The sequence below is a fragment of the Micromys minutus genome, assembly GCF_963924665.1.
Source record: "Micromys minutus genome assembly, chromosome: 4".
NCBI lineage: Eukaryota > Metazoa > Chordata > Mammalia > Rodentia > Muridae > Micromys > Micromys minutus.
The window spans coordinates 65,312,210-65,338,722 of record NC_137973.1 but is presented as its reverse complement, the minus strand read 5'-3'; the positions used below and the strand labels follow the sequence as shown (position 1 = coordinate 65,338,722).

Sequence of the window (26,513 nt, the reverse complement as noted above, 5' to 3'; positions counted from 1 at the left end):
TAGACAGACACTGGACTTGGAGTTCTGTAGGAATAGATCCTGTGTAAAGAATGAAAATCTTAAAAGTCCCAATTTTGTAGTTCCTTCCTTCTCTATATACACACAGATGTAAAATCAATCCAATCCAAGCTACAGCACTTCAGGTCTACTGGACCTCAAGTTGAGGTCTTCAGGGAGCTACTGTTTCCACAGTTGTATATTCTAGTTAAATTCGGGTAAAATTTGCATATTTTAGAAAACAGCTCAACACTTTAGAAAAGATTGGAATTAAGATGCTCTTGGTTGGAAATCCTGGGAATACATTTTTTACTAAATTAAATTCATTTTATTTTGCCTAAAAATCCACTGAAGCACCTGAATGTATCCTTTGCATTTCTAATTTCTTGTGATTTTTGTACTACTAAAATTTCATTTTTTCCCCCTTGGTGGCCTGTTCGGATGAATTCCTGGGAGCTGCAATCTGTTGCCCCTGCCCGGAAATGGAATAGTCTTATAGAGTGTGTGAGTACCCCAGGAAGATGACTTGAAATGCAGATGCTACTAAATGTATGACTTTCACACTACTAAAGAAAAAAAAACCCACAAAAGTGTTATAAACCAGGGGCCATTTGTATTAAGTCTTTCATTTTCTCTTATCTGAACTGTGCTCTAAAAACTAGGAAACTAACACGAAAGGGTTGAAGACCAGGCCATTGTATCTTAGGGCCAGCATTCTTTCAGTGTTATTTCATCTTTCTTTTTTCAAGTCAATAAATTCCATGGCTAATCCCATAAATTACAATATGAAAAAAAAAGATACTGACCAAAATAGTTTGAATTGTCAATTCTAAATCTTTACAAGAACACTTGTTGTGGTTATAAATGTGCAATGTTTCCCCTTGGCTCCTGTTTTATCATTTTGTTGCCATCTGGTGGTGCTTTTTGGAAAGTTATGGGAGCCAGAGGAGGTGGAGACTTATTAGAGGAGCCAGTCACTGGGGGCGGGCTTTAACGTTTTATAGTCTGGCTGTGTCCTGTCTCCTGTCAGCTGAGACAAGCTGATCAGCTGGCCTCAGGATTCTGGTGCCATGCTTTCATCATGATGGATTCTATCTCTTGAAAGCTGTAAACTGAAATAAATCCTTTCTCCCTTAAGTTGCTTTTGTCAGAGTATTTTATCACCACAGAAAACTAAGATACCTACTCACTTGTCCACTCATTTACTGAGCCAAAGGAGAGCTGTAGATTTCAATGCTATTGAAGAAAAAAGCTCTCTACCTCTCAGGTAGCTTAAGTATTACAAATCCTTGTTATACATAGCCAAACAAAACAAACTATTACTACTTTTATATATTGGGTATTTTCTTTACTTACGTTTCAAATATTATCTCCTTTCCAGGTTTCCCCTCTGGAATTCCCCGATCTCATTCCCCCTCCACCTGCTCCCCCACTCACCCATTACCTCCTCCCTCCCCACCCTGCTTCTTGTAGCACAGTTGATGAGGAAAAAAATAAAGACTTGAGAGTCATTTAATTTCTAATATCACACACACACCTATACAAAGAATCATATTCACTGAAAGATAAATTACTTCCTAAATTCATTAAAATTTCAACTAGTGCCACAAATATCAAGACAATTGCTTCTCTCAGATCCAGCACTTTCTGTGATGGGATTTTGGGATTATTTATTTATTTATTTATACTTCAAAGCTAATGTGTAAACTGTACCAAGCATTATTTTTCTGATGTCTTCAAGGAAGTGAATTACAGTAACTGTAACAGCTGTTGATATAAGCTTGTGTCAGCTCATTTTGTTAAGTCAAAATTGCACTTGAACTACAAACAGACTCTTTTGAACTCTTTATCAAGAGAATTTGGAGTTTATACCAAACCAGTGTTTATCAACAGAAAGGTGTTTCACAAAACAAAAACATCTACAGGCAGATTTTAAGTATATAAATAGATATTTATTCCATCTCTAAATTTTGGGTTTATTTCAGTATTTGTTTCTAATTTATTATGAACAATTTAATGCCACTATTTAACAGTTTAAAATATTTCCATAGAAAAAGACCACACTTAATTTAAAAGTTAATTAATTTTATCTTTTACAATGATTATCATTTTAGAATAATGATGTTAGAAAACCTAGGGGAAAAGAAACATTGAGATGAGACTTAAAACAACTTGACTCGATGAATACAGGAAAGCACAAGATTCAGTTTTGAGAAAAAATGAGATATTGATTGATTGTAAAAAAGAAAAGATGCTGTTTTGCTATAGTACATTTATTAGTCAGATACAGAAAACATTATGTTCTTTCTCTGTTGTGATATATATGTAAACTAATGGCTAATTCTTTAGCTTACAAGACAATGACTTCGACCACCTTATAAAGATTTGCATCATGGCAAGAGTTGAGATTTTACAGTAAGACGGTAACCCAAGGGTCAATTTGGGGATAGTCTTTTAAAACCCCACTCTTGCCATAATTAGTCAGTGGACACGTGAGAACTAATTAATCCTTCCCAAGGGCATGCCGACCCCCTAACAGGCTTCACCTGTTAACCTCCAACTCCACTAGGGATCATGCTTCAAACACATGAAACCTTAGAAGATAAACCATATCCTAACAATATTCAAAACATATGAACACTTTCTGACAGAAATCTCAAGAACTAATAATTAGGTAGGAGCTTCTTTTATACAAAGATAACTAAACCAACTTAAAATGTTATAACATTCTTTAAGTATTAAAAACAGCTGCCCTTTCACAGGAAGAAACTGTGTGTACTCATAAATTCTCATCTGCAAAACCTCTTGAAAATGAATATACTCTTCTCAAAATGTGCAACCAGGATGAGTCAAGTCAGCATTTATTAAATGTACATACATGCACATATCCACACACTGGTCAGGTATGGAAAGTGAGGAATCTGAGAAAATAGAGTAAACAGACATGAGCATTCATAATCCACTGGAAGAAATAAGGGGTGATTGAGAGCTAAACACATAATAGAGAGATACAGGGAATCACTTATCAAAATTAATTTTGATAAAAGAGGAAGTAATTGGAGAGACATCAGCCGACACGATACTGACTGACACTGGATATTTCAGATTTATAAAACACTGGGACATTTTCTATTGAGTTGTCCCTGTCACCTATAAGGTACCAGTGAGCCATTTCTTTCCATCTGCACGTGCCATCAATTTTCTGAAGCTCTCATCTTGAGTCAGTCATTATAAACACTATTTTCACACACCATGGAAATTAAAAATGCTATATAGACTGAAACAAATCCAAGTTTGGCTAAATAATATTAGCATTTTAATGTAATAAACAATAGAGATTAGATCAAGATTTTTATTAAGTTTCAGTATGTTACATCTTTTGTCCCAGCAAAGATTTTTTATATGATATTTCTTTTAATAAGATATAAAAACCTATCTGACCATATTACTTCTTGAGTTTCTTTTGGGCAGCTTTCTTCTTGACCATTTGTAATCGCTTCATTGCGTTGAGCTGTGACTCTTGTGAGGTTGGACCTTTAAGAGATGCTGAGGTGCTGCTGCTGGTCTCTGATGTGGTTTTGCTCGTGGCACTTCCACTGGGCCCCGTTGTGCCACTATTTCCATTCCCACTCAACTGGCTGCTGCCTCCAGGAACTAAACTACTAGGGCTAGGAAGACCCACTTTGCTGACATTGTCACAACTAACTGAGCGACTCAGGCCAGTCTTGCCTAAGGTTAGAGGTGGAAGCGGTTTCAACGGGACAGAGGGGCTGGTGCTGTTACCAGAGCCTATTTTGGAACCTATTCCACCTTTAGATGATGTTGCTAGAGCAGTCAAGCCCACCGGCTTCTGGCTAGCGGATGAGGCAGCAGGTTTTCCACTACTGTTTTGTGCTGTGGAATTCAATTTTGCTGTTGATGGACCAGCTGAAGAAGTTTTGGCTGCAAAAGCTGCCCATCCAGTTAGGCCACTAGTTACTGACGAGGACACATTGTTACTAGAAGAATTTCCTGACATAACCGTGGATGGCTAAAAAAAAGAAATAATAATAATAAGTCAACACTTGTATATCTTTGAATATAAATGCTTACTTGTATATAAAGAAGCAATGATGTGGATAATGTGGGCACTACAACAAAATTAGGTTCTAAGGAAGCTGAATTGGAAAACACATGGGAGTTCTGTAGTCAGGGAGACTGCTATACAACCTGCTCTTCCTGAATGGCACATAGTTTTAATGAATCCAAAGAAAATTTATGAAATTCCTTTAGGAAATGCCTTTAGATTCAGTCACAAACCACAGAAGAGAATCAGATTTACTTCTCCAAGTCACTTTTCTTACTTCCCAAAACTTTACCTCACTCATCACACATCTCGGTTCAGTCTACTTTAGTAAATAAAACTGTTTTCACACAGAAGAAAATAACTAAGACAAAGATTCAATCAATAGTGGACGTGTTAAAGGAAATGTTTCCATACAAGTTCTAAAGTCACTTAAAATAAGTTGCCACAAAAATTTCAACATCTATTCTACTACAAAATATACTCAGATGTGTAAACTTCGGATAGATTAAAAAGAGCTCATGAATGCAGTTTTGAGGTGTGTGTTTCACTGAAACTATAGTAACAGACCCCAACTTTCACATAGATGACTTTACATCTGCCTCTTGGGCTGTACTGGCACTTTGGGAAGGTCTGACATACTCCTGGCTCATGGTCAGCTATAACATTTCAGCTTCTATGATCAACTTCCTACACAGACAGACAAGAGGCCCTACACAACGATGCTGTTTTCAGCAAACGGGTGACTTCTGTTCACTCACATTCTGTCTACCTTCATATTGAGAGAATCTTACAAAAGCATTCAGATATAGGACTGTATTTAAAATGAAAAATACATAATATATAAAAATAGTGATATAGTATCTAGAATATCTACTTGTAGTTGAGAATGGAGCTCTTATGAAATAGTTGGCAAAACTTCATTAGCTCTTACAAAGTTGCCTTCAATATAGTCTGTATATGAGCACTTTTAAGCACCAGAAAAGAAACTGAAGAGTGCTTTGGGTCCCTTATTAATAAGAGAAGTTGAAATTTTTGTTCACATGTTCTGAAAAGCCACACATTTTTATAATATCATCATATAATTATTTCATTATATCCTGATTAGGAAACCATCTTACAAAACAAAAATTCCTACTGGAACATGAAAGGAAAAGAACACAGTGTGGCAAACTTAATTTTCAGTTTGAAAAATCCATTTTTCTCCTTTCCTTTTTATAAAACATGAAACCATCTGCTGTGGTGACCCTTCATCAAACTCCAGCAAAGCAAACGTATTTAAAGTAACTAAAAGACAGTGCAGTGGAGGATAGACAGGAAAGCAAGTGGATGTGCTGAGCACTCGACTCTAGTGACTGCTGTGGCCTATGCTGCTTCCTTGAGACAGAACACAACCAGGATGCAGACATGACACAGCACAGACTTGGGAACCGAGTAATACCTCATACTTCAGTGTAGAAAGTAAATCCTGATATAAACACTCCCTTCCTAACTAATTAACAATTAGCTGTCTTCACTCCCAACATCACCCAAATAAAGTTTCTCATCAAAGTTTACCTAGAGCCTACCCTTCACTCAGTCACACTGATGCTTAATGTGGATGCAAACGAACACACTGTACCTTAACTTCGGTTCTCTTGAATGCTAGGAAGGTTGTCTCTTGTTTAAATTTGGTCTCTGGCTTCTTAACTAATGGATCCTTGACAGTTGGAGCCACAGAAACAACAGTAGGTGCTGGTTTCTGTGGTGGCTTCTGAGTTTTCTGAGCCTAGGAAAAACAATGAAAAATTATATATAAAATTTTTTATTGAATAACAAAATTAAAAATGTATTAAATAACTATAAACATTATTAAATAATAACGATAGTTCTCAAGAATATTGTGGTGGTACTGAAAAATCAAAAATATTATAAACACAGTTTTACAGATTTTATTAGTGTCTGAAGTGTAATGATACCATCAATCATATAAATTAGAGTTGGTTAGATACAGTTTTAATAAGATAACCCTCTAGTTTTCAATAAGGGAAAATCCCAAACTCTAGTACAGCTCCCCTTTGTTATCCATGTAGGATGGGTTTCAGAACCTCTGATAAATACCAAAATCTGTGGATGATCAGTCAAGTTCCTTAGATATAATTATATTATGTGGGCCGACTGACACCTGTCTCTAAGTACTCAGGAGGCTAATGCAAGAAGACCAGTTTAGGGACAGCCTGGGCTATAAAAGACTTCACCAATGTTCCTGTTAGTAACAGCAATAAAAGCCCATTCCGTCACCAACTGGACATTCATACGACTACTTTGGTCATTTCTAGAATGAATAGTCATGTGAGTTCAAGCATGTGTGTACTAGATACGTGCGTGTGTGCATATGTGTATGTGTGTGTGTGCTCCATCTACTGAGAAAGTTTGTTGTATAACTTCTCATCTGAAATAATTTTGGTTGTAGTTTTGAAGAGCTAATTTCAGTAAGAAACTAAAAAATTAATACAAAGGGGTTTTTTGTTATAAAAGAAAAAGAATATATACTAATAAACTTTTACTATTTCTAACAGAATAAAACATTCTATTTCTGCTTTATCCCATTAAACATAAAATGGACCTCCTGACTTTTATTTTGAAAAATTTGAATCTTAAAAAATAAACATATGGTCAAACATACAGAAATTCATTTGATTAACAGACATAAAGATGCTTCTATTGAGACTTCTTAAGTTCAGACTCAGACACAGGAAGTGACATTCAAGGAAGAGGTAACAAACCACTAAAGTAGATAGCTACTCCTTGGTTTCTTTAAATTAATAAAATAAAAATAATTTGTTTACCTTTTAAATTAATAAAATTATAAAGTCTTCAGTATAAGTAGTTAGTGTGAGCACACTGAGGGAAGGACATTGTGAGAATGAGATAAAAGTCACACAGGCCAATGAGAGGGGAAGGCTGGTGAATATGGGCAAGGTAGGAAGACAGATGGACACACAGGTGGGAAGACAGATGGACACACAGGTGGGAAGACAGATGGACACACAGGTGGGAAGACAGATGGACACACAGGTGGGAAGACAGATGGGCACACAGGTGGGAAGACAGATTGACACAGGCCTCTGCACAACTGTGAGTTTCCTGGTTTTTACTCCCTCAGGAATAGATATTTTTCTGTTATCTTAACAGACTCTACAAAGCCTGGGACATCCTATGTCACCACTTGTGCTTCATGGTGTTATCAAGGTCTTTGGGCACAGCAACACAAATCTATACAACAGTATATATGCAAGCACTTAAATGTTAACTTATTTTTCGGTGTGATTTTCAGTATGCTAAATGTCCTAATTTTCATTTTGAAATCATGTACTGACAAAGGAGCATCAGATGGTAGTTAAATGTAAAGCGTGATTCTTACCATTCTCTTCATTTGTCTGGTGCATCGGGCACAGTACCACACCAAGCGGGGGTCATTGACTTCTTTGTCTGTCACTTGGGGCTTATGGCAGTCTTGGTGGTAGAGGTTGTGGCACTCTTGACATTCTACCAATTGGTTTCCAGATGCCACTGTCATTTGTCTAAGAAAAACAATGCATTAAACACTACCATTTCTTCATACAATTTAAAGCCATTTCCACATTCTTCTGGTAAAGTTTGTTATATTAAAGAGAAAGAGCTCAGAAAAATAAATCCTCAATAAGAAAAATAGCAAACCCTAGTATAAAGCCCACATAGGACTTTCATTTCTGATAGGTTATACTTAGTCAATAATTACAACACTTCAATTAAGCTGAGTTCTATTTTTAGTCACTTATTATTGCAATTCTTTTCTATTTCTCAGAAGGCAGCAGGCTCTGACTATAATAACACCAGCATTTTTCTAGAATCTCTATTACATTCCCTTGATAGGTAGCTACATGTGTTTTTCCTCATCACTGATAAGTTAGGTAGGCTGAGTGTGGACACTCACACTTGTCACTCCAGCAGACATGTGGCTGAGAGAACATCATTTGAGTTTAAGCATAGCCTGGGCTAGATATTGTATTGTAAGCCAGCCTGAGTTACAGTAAGAACCTGTCTCATAAACTTAGTTTAAAAACACATAACAAAACAAACAAAGAAGCAAATGTTATCTAAAGAACCTACTCTAATCATTTACAAGATGTTTGGTATAAATCTGATCAATGTATATAAATGTGAACAGAATGAAATAGTGGGTGCATAAAAAAGGTATATATTTCACAGCACAAGAAAGTGACCACTACAGGCTTAGCGTATTATACTATGTGCCTTGACAAAAGGAAACAGTGAGTCCCTAAATCTCTTCCAGTGAGTACTTTTATAATATTCATTATAAGATGCTCATTTCTATAGCAGATTGGGGTAAACATGCAATGTATGTGGAAACAAACAGTTTTATGCAGAAGACATCAACTCAATTTCTATAAAGCCCCCAAAGCACATATTTCCTTAGTTCCAATACACTAGAAGAGTAGAAGTTAACATTTTATTAGAATAGCCATAGAAATTATTTATGAACAAAACAAACAAAAAACACAAAACCCAAAGGATCTTCTACTAAGCAGAATTACATGCTTCTGTAATTATACATTCTAGTTTTAAAATGTCACACATAACAGCCTACATTCATTTTCACTATTCTTAGGGAATGATGTAGTGGTGTTTTTAAGAAAAAAAGGAAGAAAGATGGAACTGACATGTGTTAGATTCTTCCTCATTTAAAAAAGTGTATCATCACTTGCTTTAGAACTCAAGAATACAGAGTGGTACTACAACAAAACACACTAAAGGAGCTGTGGTCTGATGATAACCTAGCTAAGTTTTCAGAGTACTCATGTATTAGATGTGCAGTTAACAGGATGCAGTCCTACTTATTTGTTCTTCACTCCAAATAACAAATACAAAACAAAGTTACCAACACATTATTTGAATTTAGGGGTTTGGGTGGGGCAGGAATAAACAGAGTAGAAGAGTGTTTGCTCCTTCTAAAGAACCAAAACAATCTGTCGTAGGGGATAACCTACCTACAAACAACACAGGCCAGTCCCATCTCCATGGCAAAGTCTTCAGCACTAGTCTCATCAAAGCTGGAGAGGTCAGCCATAGTTAAATCCTTGCTGGTTTGGACAGTGATGGGAGAGGATCGTGTCTCTGGTTTCTCTAATCTAGGTTTCTTTGGAACATCAATTCCTTCAGTGACATCTTTCATCTATGAAGAGAATGATCATAAAATTAACATCACATAAACTCTAAATCACTGAGAGAAATGAGGGGCAATATATGGCAAAGTTCATTTTATAGACATTTTCACACGGACAAGGAGAGCTGTACACTTCAAAGAACAGAAGAAGAATCTTAACTATAATTTGAGCATGGGAGTAGTAGGAGGGGGAAAAGGAAGGGAGAAAAATCACACAAATGCAATACTCATACTCTTAAAAAAATTAAGAACGGTAATTGGCAATTAGTATGCTAAACCAGCCAGATATAAATAAGTCAAAATAGTATAATTAATATCTGTATTCCCCTTTGTATTGTACATATTAAAGAATTCTGAACATTCAATGTGTATACTATCTTTTTTCTCTCATTTAAGATGTTTGGATTAATATGGTTATTTAAAACAACAGCAGCAGTCCCAAAACTTTAGGGGTAGGGACACTGCTGATGGAATAAGATGCCTGCTGTGCAAGCATGAAGGGTTTGGATCCTTCAAACCCACGTATGAGCACGTATGGAGGCAGCACCTGGCCAGCTAACTACATTAGCTTGAATGAGTGATATCAGGGGTCAGCAAGAGACCCTGCCTCAGGAAACAGAGTAGATAGTAAGTGTGTGGGATATTTACTGTTGACTTTGAACATCTACACACATGTAAACATGCATTCACTACCGATTCACATCAACACACATACACAGGAACATATACTATATATAAAAATATAAGCAAAACCACCTTGATTGTGACCAGTACTATTCAAACTGCACTGAAAAGGTAAATGAGCGGTGCTCCCCATCTACACTTACTGCATTACCATATTTCCTTCAAAGCTAATTCTGGCAATTTTAAGATATAAAAGCTAAAGGTAAATCTGTTGGATTCACAAAAATTAAACCCTGAAACTACAGAGAATTAAAAATTTTAAACTTTATTAATAAAGGTATAAATTTATTATAACAATTTGGGATAGCAATTGGTTGTCTAGGAATGATAAAAATATAATTATCTTCACATCCACTTATAGGTATATAACTTATTAAAATTACTAACATGGTCAGAGAAATATATTTATAGCTCACTGAAGCTGTACTACAATAAAGAAAAAAACAGAAATCTAAATATTTCCTAGTAAAGTAACTGGTAAATTTATTTATTCAGAGAATCAATGTTAATGGTCACAAACAAATGATATAAAACAAAAAGCAAACAAAAAACACACAAAACACACTAAGACCTATATATCGACATAAAATTGAAAAAACAAACAAACAGTTTGGTCACAGAGACTCTTTTGGATGAATGTGCTTGCTACCAAACTGATGACCTGTGTTTGAACCCCAGCACCCTTGTTGGAAAGAAGACCTGACTCCTTCGAGTTGTTCTTTGGCTTCCCCATACACCTGTGGTGTATGTGCTCACACTCCCACAAAATATTAATGGAACAAAAACTTAACAAAACACTGTTGAGTGAAGAAAATAAATGACATATAAAAACACTATAATAACAGCTGTGTAAATACAAAAGCACAAAGATAGTGCAATGTACTAGACTAAGAATAATCTATCATTAGGAACAGTATGAAAATGTATGGGATAATAGGCCTACCTGAGGGCAAGGCCCTACTGAACATCTTCCTAGTGTATTTTGTATTAGTTACTGAACTTTAACTGCTATTTACAAAAGTTAACCAAAAAGTATAAATCCCCTATTACCTGTAACCTTCTCATGTAACAAGTTCAAGTTTAGTGAGACTCAGTTTCTTTGTTTTACTTGTCAACAGCTACTGGAGTCAGAGTTATAGATTAAAATCTTTATCGCCTTCCCCTGCGGTGCAAACACTTGATGATAACTATCTCAAATCATAGTTAACATTTCTATATTTTATTCATTCTTTTAAAAGTTCAACATCTCCAACTATGAAAATATTTACAGAATGTTCATGATGTAACTATACCTACTGCTACATAAAGCTGACACAAGACATTCTTTCTGCCTATGAAAATTGTTTATCATCTCATAACTAAACTAAAAGCACAGCTTACTTTATCAGCAGGTCTCTTCTCGGCCTCCTTCTTTATCTTCTCAGCTGGAAGGACTTTGCCATTACTGCCGCCAGCAGGGAGGCTAGATGATGTTTTGGGCTCTTGCTTAATAGAAAGTGATTTTGTACTTGAAAGTTTGGGTGGTTCCACATCCTGAAGGGTGAAATAAAAAAGTATGAGGCCTTCGTTTTATTCAAAATAGAAGGGCTGAGTCTATTGCTTAGTGGTGGGGCACTTGCCTAGCATGCAGAAAGTCCTAGGTTCAATCCCCAGTACTGAAAAAAGAAACAGGCACAAAAAGTAATAATCTAAACAATTTTCAGTTAAAAACCAAGACACCATATTATAGTCATTGTAACACTGTTTCCTACCATGGCCTCTCCAAGGAAAACTGAGAGACAAGCAGCAACTATCTGATGTTTTCACAGTGTGTGTGTATGTCAACCAGACACCCTCTGCAACCACAGATCCATTGTCACCTGGACTTCTTGTGCTGTTCTGTAATCACCCTCTTGCAGGTTTCTATTCTAGAACCTAGGCACTGAAGCTGGGCTGTGGACATAACTTATGCTTCAGATTCCGATTAGACTCCAGCTAACCACACAGCCATCTTCCGTCTTAGTTAGGCAGCTGTGTCTGCACACCTGGCTGATTTGGAGTTTTACATCTAGAATAGTACAAGACTTCTTGCTGAGAGCCCACATGTGCTTGGTAGACACTACTCCTCTGACTTATTTTATTGTAATTCCTACAATAAATACAAGACAGTTCTTAGTCTCATTTTACCAAGTTTGGGTGAAATAAACTCAGTTTTCTTACTGTAAAGTGAGAAAAATACACAATACTAATTTCTAGGGACTATTATTACAACAAAAATTTATTATAGTCACAAACCACTTAGAAAAGGCCTAGTTAAGACAATGTAACATTTCAAGGTATGTAACTTGGTATCATATAACTACAAGAGGTAAACTGGACTTTCAAAAGGTGTTCCTGACTCTAAACCACACATTTGTCACATAATGCTGCCATTTACCATCCACAATGGAGCTACATGGTTTTGTCATCTACAACCTTTACCCATAGATTATTCTGTCCATATTTAATTCATTTTGTCAAAAAAAGAAAACACACACACACACACACACACAAATATAACAACAAACCTATGTCATTTATGTTTTTATCTTTAAAACATGACAGAATAATTAGAAATAAGTTTAGATACCTTTAACAGCTTAAAAATAGTTACAAAAACCTGGAAATTAAATTGCAAATAAGTGTTTTTTTTTTTTGTTTTGTTTTTTTTTTTAATAGACCAGTAGAGTGATTACTATGGCAGAGAGTGTTTCAAGACAATACAAATGTTATTAGGAACAGCTCCAGCTCTTTCCAAGCTCCGGATTCAGGCAGATACCTTTTGAATTGGACGGTAACTTGAATCAATGCCCCGAGCCAAAGACTCGTCAAGCAATGCTTTTAGCTTTTCAGCAGAATCTTTACTCTTTGAGTGTAAGAAACCTAGTGCTTTCAGAAAAATGGGATCAAGTTCCAAGTTCACAGTAGCAGCCATTGCAAACACCTGAAGAAAAGAAAAAAGAAAAAGGATGGGGAGTAATTCAGACAAAGAATAATTATATACCCCAATATTTATTCATTCTGATTTCTTGTTTGTAGTATTTTAAAATATCTGAAAGGTTATTAGAGGCAAAGTAAGGACTGGCATTATCTGACTTCCTTCTCCACTCTCGAACAGTGGATTTTATCAGCTTTCTATGTATCTATGTGCACCCCACTTTTGAGACAGGGTCTCCCTATATGCTAAGGCTGGACAATTTGATCTTCCTGCCCCCACCTCGGCACTGGTGAGTTTGGAGGTGTGTGCCACTCCACCTGGCAAGGGCCAAGTTTTAATGCTGACAAGATCTTGAATCACAGAGCACCTTCTTAGTCATCTATAACAACATATCTGTAACTTATGACATACATAACTTGTTTGCTTTTAAGTTTTTACATATCAAAAGGTTTCTTTTTAAATCTTACTTTTACCACATAAATAGAGATTTAGTGTTCATAGGGGTTGGGGGTGGGACAGGCAGGCAAGGACAGGACAGCACAACGGGTCCTCAGAGCAGTCACTGTGCAGCTTTTACAACTGTTTCTTGTTTTGCTTCTGTGCACTTTCCCTTCTCCCCAGTCTTCTCTATTCTTAATATCCCAGAAAAACATTAGTGGTAGGCTTACTACATCACATTTAGAAGGAGGGATCTCTTGCATTAAGCTATTTCTTAACAGCAAGGTCTCTGAACAATGATCCTTACCTACTGCATGGATCCCTCAGGTCTGACAACAGTTGCTATCCTAAGAAGCTTAAACAACAGGCCAGATAGCAGAGCCACACATCAAAGGTCTGCAAAATTCTCAACAGTCAAGTTTTGTTTCCAGTTAATACCAATGTTATCATGTGGTTCTATTTTTGGCTGTCCTTTTTCCAAATACCTTCTAGGCAAGGAATTATTAAAACAAAAATATACCCTTGGTGTTCAATCCTTTGATCAATATACTAAGGTTTTAAATCCTTTTCTATCCTTAAGTTTAAAGGCATAGTGATGAAACAAAGCTACAGGTCTACAGTTAAAAATCTCTCACCAATTCCACAGTAAGCTCCCATTTTCAAGGGCTTACAATACCATCAAAACTTGCTGTACATTGGATCTTGGCATATGAAAGCAAAGGCTGAAAATAGATTTCATTTATTCCTTCTATTTTTCTCTCCATAGCTTCCCAAGATCAAGAGGACACAGACAGACACCCCCTCCCTCCAGGCTCTTTATAAGTTCCTATGAAGATATTTGATAAATAAAAATTATTGCTTATTCTATGTTCTACTAAAATACCATCTGTCTGAATTACCTAGATAATGGAGTTTGAAGGCTAGTACTAGAATGAAAAAGTAAGGATACCTCATAGTTACATTAGTAAGGATTTAAGGACATGAAATAGGCTCTGTTGCTACTTAAAGTTACATTACATGTATTATCTCCAAAGAATGACAGGTTCAGGAGAATTATTTTAAAATGTACTGATGAGGAAAAATTATTTGATACAATTTCCATGGTTAGAGAGGTAAAAATGTTTCAAATTCTATAAGACAACAGCAGTCTAACCTTTCTATGACCTAAATTTATACAGCCATAGGCATACTAGTTTATCTAACCCAGGGCAGTCTATTTTACATATTACTGAGCAAACAGCCAATACTACCTACACAAATATTTACAGTGTAACAGAAGCACTATTTTATATTTTCTTTTTTGAAAAATGGAAGCAAATTATTGTTTGGAATTTCTGTCAACACAAATGAAATGCCTATAAATTAGGTAGTTTATAGTATAAGTCTACAAAACTTGTCAACAGCAATATTCTAATGGAAACCTCAGAGTTAGTTCTTTTTATTATGACTTGACATGTTTGCTCCCCTGTCATAAATTACTGATATCTTTCAAACCCAATTCTGCACATGGTGAAATGTGGTGTGTGTGGAAGAAAGGTTTGGGGACTACTATTCTAATCTAGCAACTTCCAATCTCCCCTTCCTCCATATATGTCATGACTTCTGTAAAGTATAAATGCTCATCCTGCAAATCCATTCAGTGTTTTTACTGAGCTCAGCCCCACACACTCCCCAAACTCATTTTATCAGCAGCCCCCACTCATTGCTAACACTTTGTCTTTACTATTCTCAGTAATGACATCACGTTTTATAGCTTCCTACAAGGCAGTGTTCCTATGACTTGTTCCATCAGAGGCTGTAGCGAATGGTATCCAGATGCTCTGGAGCCTCTTCTGAATGGCCCGTCTTAGAAATTCCATGACTCCATTTATCAACCTCTGACCTCATCCTCACTGCTCTATTTACAGAACGTTAGGGCCAGGCTCTGCTTTCTCCCTCCCCGAGATTACCTTTAATTCAGCACATATTATCATCTTCTAAAGCTTTTGACAAATCATTTTATCTAGCTCTTCAACAGAAAGACCTTCATCTTCAGTCAGTGAAATACAAAATCTGCTACACCACTCTTACTGACTAAAACCAACCTCCTCCTTTGCAAAGTATATCTTTTTTCCCCTTTTCCATGGTCTCAAGAACATATTTGGGGTGTTAGGCCAATATTTTTTCTTGGTTAATTTCTCCACTTTCCTTCTTGCTCCAACTTCTTTCTCAAACCAAACAGAAGCAATAGGTGGCATAAAAATGTGCATGTAAATAAATACAGAACAGGAAGATAGATGAAAGAATATTAAGTGAGTTTATTTTAAAAACCTAAGTGTTGTTTAAAACAAAGAAGTATAAGAAAATTACTATTTATTACTTTAAAACAATCTAGTGAGGTGGCAGCGATAGTGCTGGTGGTAAATGGTTAGGACACACTGGTAGGTGAATGGTTAGGACACACTAGGAAGTATCTGTAGCAAATGAAAGTCACACTGCAACTGCCAGCACTAGCAATCACCTCCCCACCTCGCTCACCTTTGTTTATGGCAGTTCTCTAAGCATCCTCATCCCAATGCTCTACCTACTTTGCAAACATGCTTGCATTTGGCATCTTCTCCTGTCTACACCCAAACGAATGCAGCTGAAAGAAATACCAAATTCTCTTCCAAGTTCTTAGCCCTATTGGCAGGCTCCATATTTAGCACCCTTATCCTGTTTGTGTAGTTAATTCACTCCCCAACTTTGTAGAAATAACAACCATACTTTTCTTTAAAACTGCCATGCATGTATTTTTTCCTCGTTTCCCACTCTATTAAAAAAGCAACAAGAAACTGCCCTTGAAATGTCAGTTGGACATGGCTCCTATCTGTTCCTGTGCCCTCTAGAACCTTAACCATTGGCTTCTGTCGTATTCTTCAAGCCTCCCCCTGCCCTGGCATCATTTATTCCTTTGTTATTCTGCTTTTCTTGTAGCAATACTTTTTAAAATTATCACCCACGTTTCATACTTTTTCTACTCCTAATTAATGCTGTAATTCATATATTAGGACATTCTTCCCATAATTCTATGAAAATACTATACCACGATAACTTAGTCAAACAAATACCTAAAATATACTGATTTCCCTTTTACTCATTTCTCAGTTCTTTGTAGATTCCCTACACAGACTAAAAGTAAGATATTCAGAGCTACATTCGGGTGTTTTGACTTCGCCATACACCAAATCTCTTTGGGATCAACAGCACAACTACGCAGGCATCTCCTGCAGACGTCATAGACGTGCAAACTTGTGGTTTCCACTTCCTATTTTACAGAAGAGAAACCCTGGGGTCTAGTCCACCATTCTACCAAACCACCTAGGAAATCCAGATTTAACTGCTGCTCTGGAAATTTGACTTCTTGCCAGTGATCAAAACCGTCTCTTTTAAGCCCATGCTTCACTTTGGCCCACCCCTTTCCACAAGAGCTAACTGCTAGTTTAATCTGGCATCCTACTGAACATCACCTCAGTGGAGCCACTTAAACCTGTATTTCTCCTAGCCAGTTTTAAGTCCTGCTTCCCTTTTATAAGTCTCCTTCTATCACTGTTGTAGGAGTCGCATGCCCTATTTTAAGACCAAGTAAATACATGAAAGATACTTTGTATGATTACATTTAAGTTGCTTTCTGACCATTCTTTCCCTGGCTCATCCCTGCTGTTGTTACTACCGTTTCAATGATCTGTCCTGGGCTCCCTGCTTTAGTTTCACTACTAAGTTTGTTCTTCACCAATCATGGGTTTGTTGTCAAACTACCATCTCCAGGCAGATGACCCCATATGGTTTTCTCTCACTTATTATTTCTCTGTTACTCTGAAAACAATGATTAGACTGTTATTTGGTTAAGTCACCAAAGTCCAATATTCTTGTCTTTTATTCTACATAGTTCTAATCACTTCAGCAAAAGGCATTAAGGAAATTCAGCTGTCTTTTCCTCCCAACTCAAAAAAGCAAGACAGCCGTCTATTTTATGGGTAGGAATCTGTACAGTGTTCTGACCTGCGACATCCACTTTCTATTCTTTCATCTGTCTTTAATTCATTAATCTCAATAGAGTATAGCTTTTATGAGAGCAGGAGTTTGTGTGGGGTGAGGCGAGTAGAATTTTACAGGTGTTTTTAAGTATGTATTGAATTAACTGGATTTTGGCCAAAATGACCCTTTTCAATGCTGCTGTGAGGTCTCCAAACAAAATTGAGCACCCCTAGCTAAGTAGATGCTTTTACTCAGATCTTTCACCTTGCCTCCCAGTTTCAAACACACTTCCAAGTTGATCACTTGCTAGTGCATGAGATAAAGGACTAGTCACGAGGGTGCAATCCTAGAATTACTATCTCATTACAACACCGAGACACCATCCCATTCCAGACTCTGCAAGATTTTGTACTCCCTTCCAATTAACTTTTTCTTTTCTTCTTTCCATTAAGTGCCTGGTCTTCGGGGAAGTCTAGAAACTCAAGATATAAAAACCCCAATTCCAAAACAAAGCCAAGGGCTAGAGAAGCTAAAAGGAGTCAGGAGACACTTTAGAAATGCGAATCCTTAGATAGAATCAAAACACAAGGGCGGCCTCGAATAGGTAAGTCCTTTTTAAGGAGGCCAGAAAAGAGCTGTAAAACTGGAGCTGTAGAGAGACCTCCGGAACCCTTTGTCTAAGGTCTGTGACAATTCCACGGTCCCAGTCCCCGGGGCCGCGGTCCTCAGTCCACCGCACCGTTCTCACGACAGCCTTTACAGAACAGAAGGAGCGGTCAGGCGGAGCCACGCAACCACCCGCAAATTATGAGGTCTGCCCTCCAGTAGGGAGGAGACCGACACCCCCAAGGAGCTCCACTCAAGCCGTCCCTCGCGGGGGTCTCGAGCCTCCCCGAGGCGCCAGGAAGCGGAGACCCTCGTCACAACTCACCGCTCCGCCCCACCACTCTGTCGGTTCCCAGTAGCTCTCTCCGAATCCGTCCCCGCCCTAACCAGCGGAAGAAGAGAGACACAAAGGTTCCCGCAACAGGTCGGAAGGGGAAGGTTTCCCAGTGAGACAGCAGGAAGTGATGTAATCCACTTCTTCCGGTCCGCCGGATTATGAATGACGCTGGGTTGGGGGGACTTGCAGACACATTGCCTTTTCTTTATTTCCACCCCTTTCCCCAGCTCAGAGCCTCGCTGGAGGCGAGTGATCCTCCTCAGGCCGCGGCTTCCAGAAGTAGCCTCGGAATCCCGGCTCGAGCTGGGCGGGAAGGCGCGGTGGCCCGAGTCGCCCGCATGCTCCCGCGCCCTCCCTGCCTGGCCGCGCCCCTGCGACCAGGTAAAGAGGACGCTTGGGCTGCTCGGCCCTGCCACCTCCTGAGAACCGCGCTCGCCCTCAGGGGTTGGCAGGGCTGGGCTTGGGGGCGAAAGTGGGACCGGTGATGGCTCGCAGCCCTTGAAAGTCTTTCCAACCCCACATTCGGCTTCGCGCCGTTCCTCTGAGTGACGCGTGGGCCACCGGGCTGCGAGCTTTTCTTCAAGTCTTCTTCCTGCGTGGGTAGAGCAACAGGGCAGCTTTGCCTAGTAGGGGTTTGTGTGGTTATTTGCAGTTAAGTGCAGGGAAAAGACCTTGGAGCACGGTTTAACTTTCCCCAAAGACCTAGTTTTCCGTTGCAGCCCTTCCTGATTGGACACTGTACATGAATACTGTTTTACAGTTAGGATTTGCCGCATTTAGGGACGTTCGCTTATCCCCATCAAAGCAGCGTTTCAAATCTTCCATTATAACCTAAAACAGCAAGCTTGCATGAGAAATGCTTTGGCTTCAAAAAGGGATACTCAAACACAAACCTCTCCAACTTTGTTTGATTTGGGAATTACACGACCCCATCCCCCGCCATATCCTTTCTTTGTGACATTAAATTTCTTAATGTCAGAAAAAAATAGATGAATGTATCTTCTACCACGTTACTGCTAAAGGTAGCGGTGTTTGTCGAGCTTCCCTCGTGCTGTTCTACAGAAAGGGTATTAGGGGAGAGAATTTAAAAAAGCAAGAAGTAGAAATGATTTTAAACGTGTAAATGTGGTCTTGAAATGCCATGAAAATAAACTGTTACAATACAACAACTTACTTGCTGTCATATTTAATAGATCAAACTTTAAGCTGTGTGAGTGCTAACTGCACTGAGGAGCTTACACTACGATTGAAATTGTGTCTCAGTCGCATCATTTTAAAGAGGTCTAACTTCAAAAATAAGATTGTGGTTTAAATATAACAAAAATAAGCTCTTATGTTACTAGTAAAAAACACCATTAAACTAGTAAGGGGCCATGGAGTGATGGGTTCTCAAGGAAGGGGAGATCGGATGCAGTGGGGTTGAAGAGGAAAGGGAGAAAGTGGAAAGAATATTTCCCCTTTAAACAAAACTAAAATCTTTGTGGTCGTGGACTTAGAGGTTTGTTTTAAACTTGCTACACTTTTTAACTTTTGTTTCAACAGCGCATGGTTTGAAATAAGCACAAACAATAATCCATTTGGCCTAATTAATAGTAGTAATTTAGCAGCCATTAAAACATCTCAGACTTACCCAGGTTGTCAATCAGTATTATAGACTGTTTACCTGGTATGTGTTGTTTTTATCCTTAAATGCAAAGTAACTTACTGGTTTCTTCTATGAACATTTATCAGGATGCAAGTGTTTAAGCTTTGTAATCATAAAATAAGTTTTGCTTTCTGAGATAACTATCTTTTTCAGGCTTTCTGATTTTCCGCATATTTACATTTTATGCTGTTCTTCCTTATTAACCACAAGATCAGATTTAGCTGCAGGCATTATGACTTCATAGCAACAAACAATTCTTTCAATCTCAAGAAAGAGTACATATTCTTCTATAAGTCAGATCTCAGTGAGCATTTCACTTCCAAACATTTCTTATTTCATAAAAATGTCTTGCCCTGTTAAGCAAATAGCTAATTTAAATCGTGGTGTGATTGCCTCTGAATTATAATCCCACACCACATAGTATGAACTCTAAAAGCTCTATTTCTTTCTTTGACTTTTAATCAAAGGTAATTGACTTATTTATCTGTGAAGAAGCACTTTTAAAAATTTGTTAATGTTGTTTTGTTAGATGTCTAAAGTACTAGCTAAGTTGTACATTCAAAATATTGAAGTTTGTCTGGTGGAGAGGATTGAGCAGGTTTAAATTTAGATGTTAGCATTTGAAGGAACTAAGTAAATGTTCATACTTGTTAACTATGTCAAACTTTTTATTTTATGAATTACAGTCTGCTGATAAGGATTTTGGCTTAAGAATTCCCCACAGCATTTTATGACTCCTTGGTTTTTAAACCTCAGTATCAAATTTCCCAGTGTTTTTGGAAAAGCACTTTTAAGTTCAACATAATCCACACATTTCTTGGGAAGAAGTTTTTAAATAAAAAGCATAAGTTGGATTTTTCCCATTAAAAGTTTAGGCATACTAATAGCGTCACTAGGTAAAGAATTTGTGGTTTTTGAAGACTAGTAGGGAGTGAGGTCTAACTCAGCGACAGAGTGCTTAGCCAGTGTGAGTGAGGCCTGGGGTTTGAGATGTAACACCACCCAAAACAAAATAAATAAGGTAGCAATTTACCTCAGGGCTCCTGGTGTCCCGTTGCCCCTTACCATGGCAGAGTATGGAAGGCACTGCAATTACCATCCTCATTCCGTATGGGAGAGAACTAAGATGAAGAAAAGCTGGGCATTTTCCCATTTATTTTTCACTTTACATCCTGATTGTGCTCCACTTCTCCCAGTCTCACTCTTACAAATTCCTTCCCTCACTAACCCCTCCACTTTTCCTCAAGAATGGGGGGGTGAGGTGGAGGGGGAGCCTCTCTAGGATACCACCCTTCCTGGTACATCATCTTTCACTGAAGTTTTATAGCTCCTAAAAAATCAGAGCCAGTGTTTAAGCCCAGTTATTGTGTTTAAGACGCTGGGCTTTTCCCCATCGATTTATAATTCTTGAGTAAATAAATATTCTGCCTGCTAGACATGTATGTAGACTCTCTAGTAGTTAAGGTTCCTAATTTGTCTGAATATCAGTAATTATGTCTTTGGTTCCTTGTTTACATGTTTGGTTGTCCTCCCACCCATCCTGAGTCAACTCACGAAGGTGAACTTGTTGGCATCCTTACTGAAAATATTTTAAAAACATAATTTCTGATTATTTTGACTTTGATAAAATTGTTCCTACTACAATAAAATGTGCTTTAATTTAGACTATACTCCAATAGTATTAATGTTCTAAATTATGGAGTTTTGAGACATATTGTCATTAACACAGGCTGGCCGCAAACTGACTCTGCATTTTAGGATGACTTTGAACTCCTGGTTCTTCTGCCTCCACTCTATAAGGGCAAAGAGTGTTATTTATTCTGGAAATTTCTCTGAGAATTTTCAGAATACATTCCTTTAGAGTCAGTTAATACTTCGGTTTTTTTGAAGCAGGTTCTCTCTACAGTCTTGGCTCTCATGGAACCTTCTATGCACACCAGGCTGTCGTCTTTGAAATCACAGAAATCCTCTTGCCTTGAATGCTTTGATTAAAGGAGTGAGCCACCATGCTTGGCTAATATTTGCTAAATGTAAAATAAAATAAAACAAAATGCTTAGTAATATTTTGCTGCATAACATATTTGTTCTGTCATATAAATTGTAATTTATTGTATAATATCAAGTTGTTAAATATTTTAACTTGAACTTTGAACACCAAGCATTCAAGTTGCTTTTTAATATTCTAGGTGATAAAAAGTATGTTTATTTTTAATATTCTTCCTTCCCTTCCTCCCTCTCCCCCCTCTATCTATCTATCTCTGCACCCCTCTCTCCTTTTCATCCTGGCTCTCTCTGTCACAGAGATCTACCTGCCTCTGCTTCCTAAGTGGGATTGAAGGCATATGCCACCAAGTCCAGCAGCATAAAAAAAAAAAAAAAAAAAAAAAGATTTTAGATAAGAGAATTGTTTGTCAAAGCCGGGATATATTCATTAGAATTAAAGTGCAGACAACCCAAATGTCTAAGTATTATACCTATGATTTAATATAACCATTTAAAATAAACACATCCTTAAGATTTAAGTAACAAAACTGAAGAGTTGCAGTTTCCTTTTTGCCTACTTACTCCTCTTACCAATTCCCAGTCATGCTCACATGGAAGAGACAGACGTGTGCTCTATTGACTGTGTTCAGTCCTGAAGCTTTGCTTGTGTCTGTTGCTTTGTCATGTCCTTCAGTGACTTCAGCATGGCATCTTTCAGGAAGAACAAATGACAGGTCTGTGTGTGATGAAATATAAGGGGCAATGCAGGACGCACCCCAGAATCCTTGGAGACCCTGGAATTGACTCTGGAGTGTCTGCCTTAACGTTCAGATGTAACAAGGAGTTATCAAAATTAAAAAGGGGGGGTGGGGAAGGGATTTCTTTTTACCTATGATACTTGTAAATTTGGAACCAACACTATTCTACTCCTAAAAACACAGGGCAAACCAAAACACTCACTAAATTTGTACAGTTTTATTAAATGTTTAGTATTAATTACATGAAGTGAGTAATGAGGAGACAATGCCCAGAAAAAATAATGCTTTTTAAATTCCAGTTATCAACCAACATTTTTTTATTTCCACGGAGAGTCACGTGTACTTCTCATTTCTCTTAGCTCATTAATTTTTCAGATTTCACCATGGGCAGCTATTTCTTTTATTTTGTTGGCATTTAACATTTGTGAGTACTCACAATGAGTAAAGTTTATAGCTTATGTGTAAAATTAATTTTCTCATTGTTCTTTTGTATCTTCTTTCTACACACACACACACACACACACACACACACACACAGACCAACATTTTTTTTTCTCCACTACACTCTATTCTGTCCTTCTGAATGCTTTTAAAGAGTGCCATCTAGTGTCTGTTTCTGAATTGTGGTTTAGAATGTGGGTAACTGGACCAGGGACTCAAGAGTATAAGGCCCTAATTGACAAAAATGCCTTAAGGACATTGTTTGACCTCAAGATATCCTGTCCATGCATGCATTCCTCAAATACTTTTTACATACTAGTATGCAGTAGGCTCTATTTTAAGCATAAGTTAACAAAATTCCTTTACAGAGCATTCTGGTAGTTGCTGAAGAATAAACAGTGTATGTATTATGATGGTACTAAGTGTTGGGGAGGCAATTAAAATATAGAAGGCAAAGAAAAGGGAGTGTATAGATTGGGGTTTGGAATATAAGAAGTAGACAGTATTATTAATACCTGGAGGCAGTGCTCTGTGTTCTGGAAACAAGTATAAAGATCTTAAAGTTGGAATGCAGCTAGAACTCTATCTAATCTTAATTCACTTTAGGGGATGCAGTAAGCAATGAGAAAAATTAAGAGACATTCAGGAGACAAAAGGATTAAACCAAGGTCTGCGTAGGGCACCATAGAAGGCCGGACGTTTATTTCAGTAAGATGGAAAGATACTACAGATCTTGCGCTAAGTGGCAAAACCTTATTTTTAACAGTTGCAGGGAAGGAGGGACAGAAGCGATGGTGACTCAGAAGCAGTGGAAATGGAGTGAAATAGGGTCTGTGTGTATACTACAGAGAGATCCAGACGTGGTGGCCCAGGAAGGGGGTGTGAAACAGTACTCACTTTCTATTACACAGTACCAAGGCTGCTCACCTTAACACCATCCCTAAGAGTATGTAACCATGTAGAGTGGGAAAGTTTTCTTTTAAAATCCATATTCAGCCTTGAAGTAAAAATTCTTACATATAAATTCTTACTGTTTTTTTTTTAAACATATTTTAGCTTATAAATTGTTACTTTTGAAGGCCTATAACCATATTGATTTTGTTTGTAGGTGACCCAGTGACAACATAAAATGAAAGGCTTTAAGAAGAGTCCTGCGGAAGAATCTCTGTACCTGGAGTACTCTCACCAAACAGAAGGGTGCATCTTTCCTCTCCATACGTCTGTAACTTTGTTCTTGTTATCGTACTGTGAATGCAAGGTCTTTAACGTTTGCTTCGTCCTTACCGACGAAACTGCAGACACTTCATTCCTGAAAGAGGCACTGCCCCAGGACTTGGAGATACAGGTTGTTTCCAAGCAGGCCCTCCCTCCAATAGTCCAGAGCTGTTGTCTGCCTGCGGTGGTCGATCAGCCTGACACTTTCTGCAGAGCAGGACTTGCTGTTGTCCTAAGACACATAATCCAAAAGTCCTATGAAGCTGAGCCCTCAAGAAAAGAAATTCTGGAACTTCTGGGTTTTAAAAAGACTTGTTTGAAGGCCTGTGCTGAAGTAAGTATAAAGCATCTTCTGCTATTTAAAGCTACAAGTAATAACATTTACTCCAACATGATTTTACCTTACCGTTGGTCACTATTGGATAGTTGAGTCTTTGCATGGCATCATTACAGGGCAATACTAAAAAGAATTTAAAATGTGCTTTATGAAGCTTAGATGCATTATTTTGAAATGATAGCATTTTTCCTCCTTCACCATATTGAGGACCTTTAAAAGAAATGTTCATAAATAGATAAGAACTCAAGTAGTAGGGCCTTGTAAGCCCTGAGGAGTTTTAAAGGCCTTGGGGGTGTCTTGGTGGCATGGTGCTAAAATAGTAGCTGAAAGCTCAAATCTTGAGACATAATCATGGGGCAGAAAACTTACAGTGAATAGCTTCAGTCCTTTGCAATCTCAAAACCACCACAGTGCCACACCTCCTTTAACAAGGCCAAGCCTCCTAAACCTTCCAAACAGTTACAGCATTTGGGGATCAAGTATTCAAATACATGAGCCAGTAGGGTTCATTCTCACTTAAACCACCATGTGGACAGGGGTGATGACTTACTCAGTAAGGATGCAGGGACACAGAAGCTGCATTTTTCTGACACTGTAATATTTTTTTCTGATCTAGCATAGAATCCGAGCACCCAAGTATGCTTTAGCCCATCCCTTAAATTATTTGAGCCAGTCTTATTTCCCAGTAGTAGCTAATTTTCTTGAAGACGTGTTGAGAGGGAGAATTGCTCTCATCTTGCTTGTTTTGTAGGTTAGTCAGTGGACCAGGCTATGTGAACTCACCATCCCTTTGGCTGTTGAGAATTTTCTCCAAGAGTCCTCTGGCCATCCCCCAACTATCCCTGAAGAAATACTGGAGCTTGAGAGAAAGCTCAGCGAGCCTGTCAGAGTACACAACGATGACAAACTTCGAAGACAGAAGCTGAAGCAACAGAAGGCCGCTGGCAGTGAGCCTCCCTCGGGTAAGGGAAAAGCGAAGAGCAAGGCGAGTACACAGAAGACATCCAAAGACTTGGCTGGTTTGTCCAAGAGTCTAGAACTGAAGGTGGCATTCTCAAAGCTCACAGTGCAAGAAGATGCAGCTGCTACCACCAGGGAGCCGTCTCACATCAGGAAAGCCAAAGCTTCCGACCTCCCGCCTCTGGAGCACCTGTTTGCGGAAGGACTATACTTCACTCTGGCTGACATAGTGCTTCTGCCCTGCATTCACCACTTTCTGGTAAGGATTTGTCTGTAGTCTTTACGTGACTAGGAGTTTCAGTTTTTTTAAGTTGCTTGGGTTTGTGTTTGGTTCTCAGCAAATCTCTTGTCTGTATAGTGGGGGCTATTCTTAAGCTCTTGATTGTCTTTCCTCCAAAGGTGCATGTGTGAAAGGCTTGGTCCCCAGCCTGTAACTTACTTGGAGATGGTAGAACTTTTAGGTGTGACCCATTGGAAGGAAACTATGGCAATGGCTGTGAGCCATTTAGCTGGATGCAGCCATTTGTGGCACTTTTTGTTCCTTTTGCTTTATTTGCTTGAGGTCTCCTCCCTGCAAATTCCTGCTGCAGGGTTCTGTGCCACTACAGGTTCACAGTAACAGGCTCCAGTGACCATGGACTGAAATCTCTGGAACTGTGTGGCAAATAGACCTTTGTCTTATAAGTTTATCATCTCAGTACTTTCTCATAGTGATGAAAATCTCATTAACATATGTGATCAGTGTAAGGAATGAATAAAATTATAGTTAATTTTGAGTTACTAAATGTTAGTAATTGATATTATTGTTAATTTTAAGTTGCTATTATAATTATCTTTATAAAACAAATTTCAGTGAGAAAAAAATGACTAAAAATTAAGAACACTTGTCAG

The 26,513-nt window shown here is 38.0% G+C and overlaps 2 protein-coding genes across 2 annotated transcripts in view; one reads left to right on the top strand and one right to left on the bottom strand.

Annotated features, from left to right (window-relative positions):
- Positions 1-1,995: 1,995 nt before the first annotated feature.
- Positions 1,996-18,375, bottom strand: INTS12 (integrator complex subunit 12). The gene is made up of 7 exons (XM_080916575.1): positions 18,272-18,375; positions 12,748-12,912; positions 11,331-11,483; positions 9,091-9,275; positions 7,464-7,623; positions 5,682-5,828; positions 1,996-4,027 (listed from the first exon to the last, which is right to left on the bottom strand). The coding sequence occupies exons 2-7, from the start codon at positions 12,901-12,903 to the stop codon at positions 3,443-3,445; spliced, it is 1,386 nt and encodes a 461-aa protein (XP_080772701.1). The 5' UTR covers positions 12,904-12,912; positions 18,272-18,375; the 3' UTR covers positions 1,996-3,442.
- A 96-nt stretch (positions 18,376-18,471) lies between these two features.
- Positions 18,472-26,513, top strand: part of GSTCD (glutathione S-transferase C-terminal domain containing) — a 79,128-nt gene continuing 71,086 nt past the window's right edge. Inside the window, exons 1-3 of the mRNA XM_080916329.1 lie at positions 18,472-18,664; positions 24,219-24,659; positions 25,414-25,881. Of these exons, the coding sequence (XP_080772455.1) occupies positions 24,240-24,659; positions 25,414-25,881 (888 nt within the window). The 5' untranslated portion in view covers positions 18,472-18,664; positions 24,219-24,239. The remainder of the gene's footprint in view (positions 18,665-24,218; positions 24,660-25,413; positions 25,882-26,513) is intronic.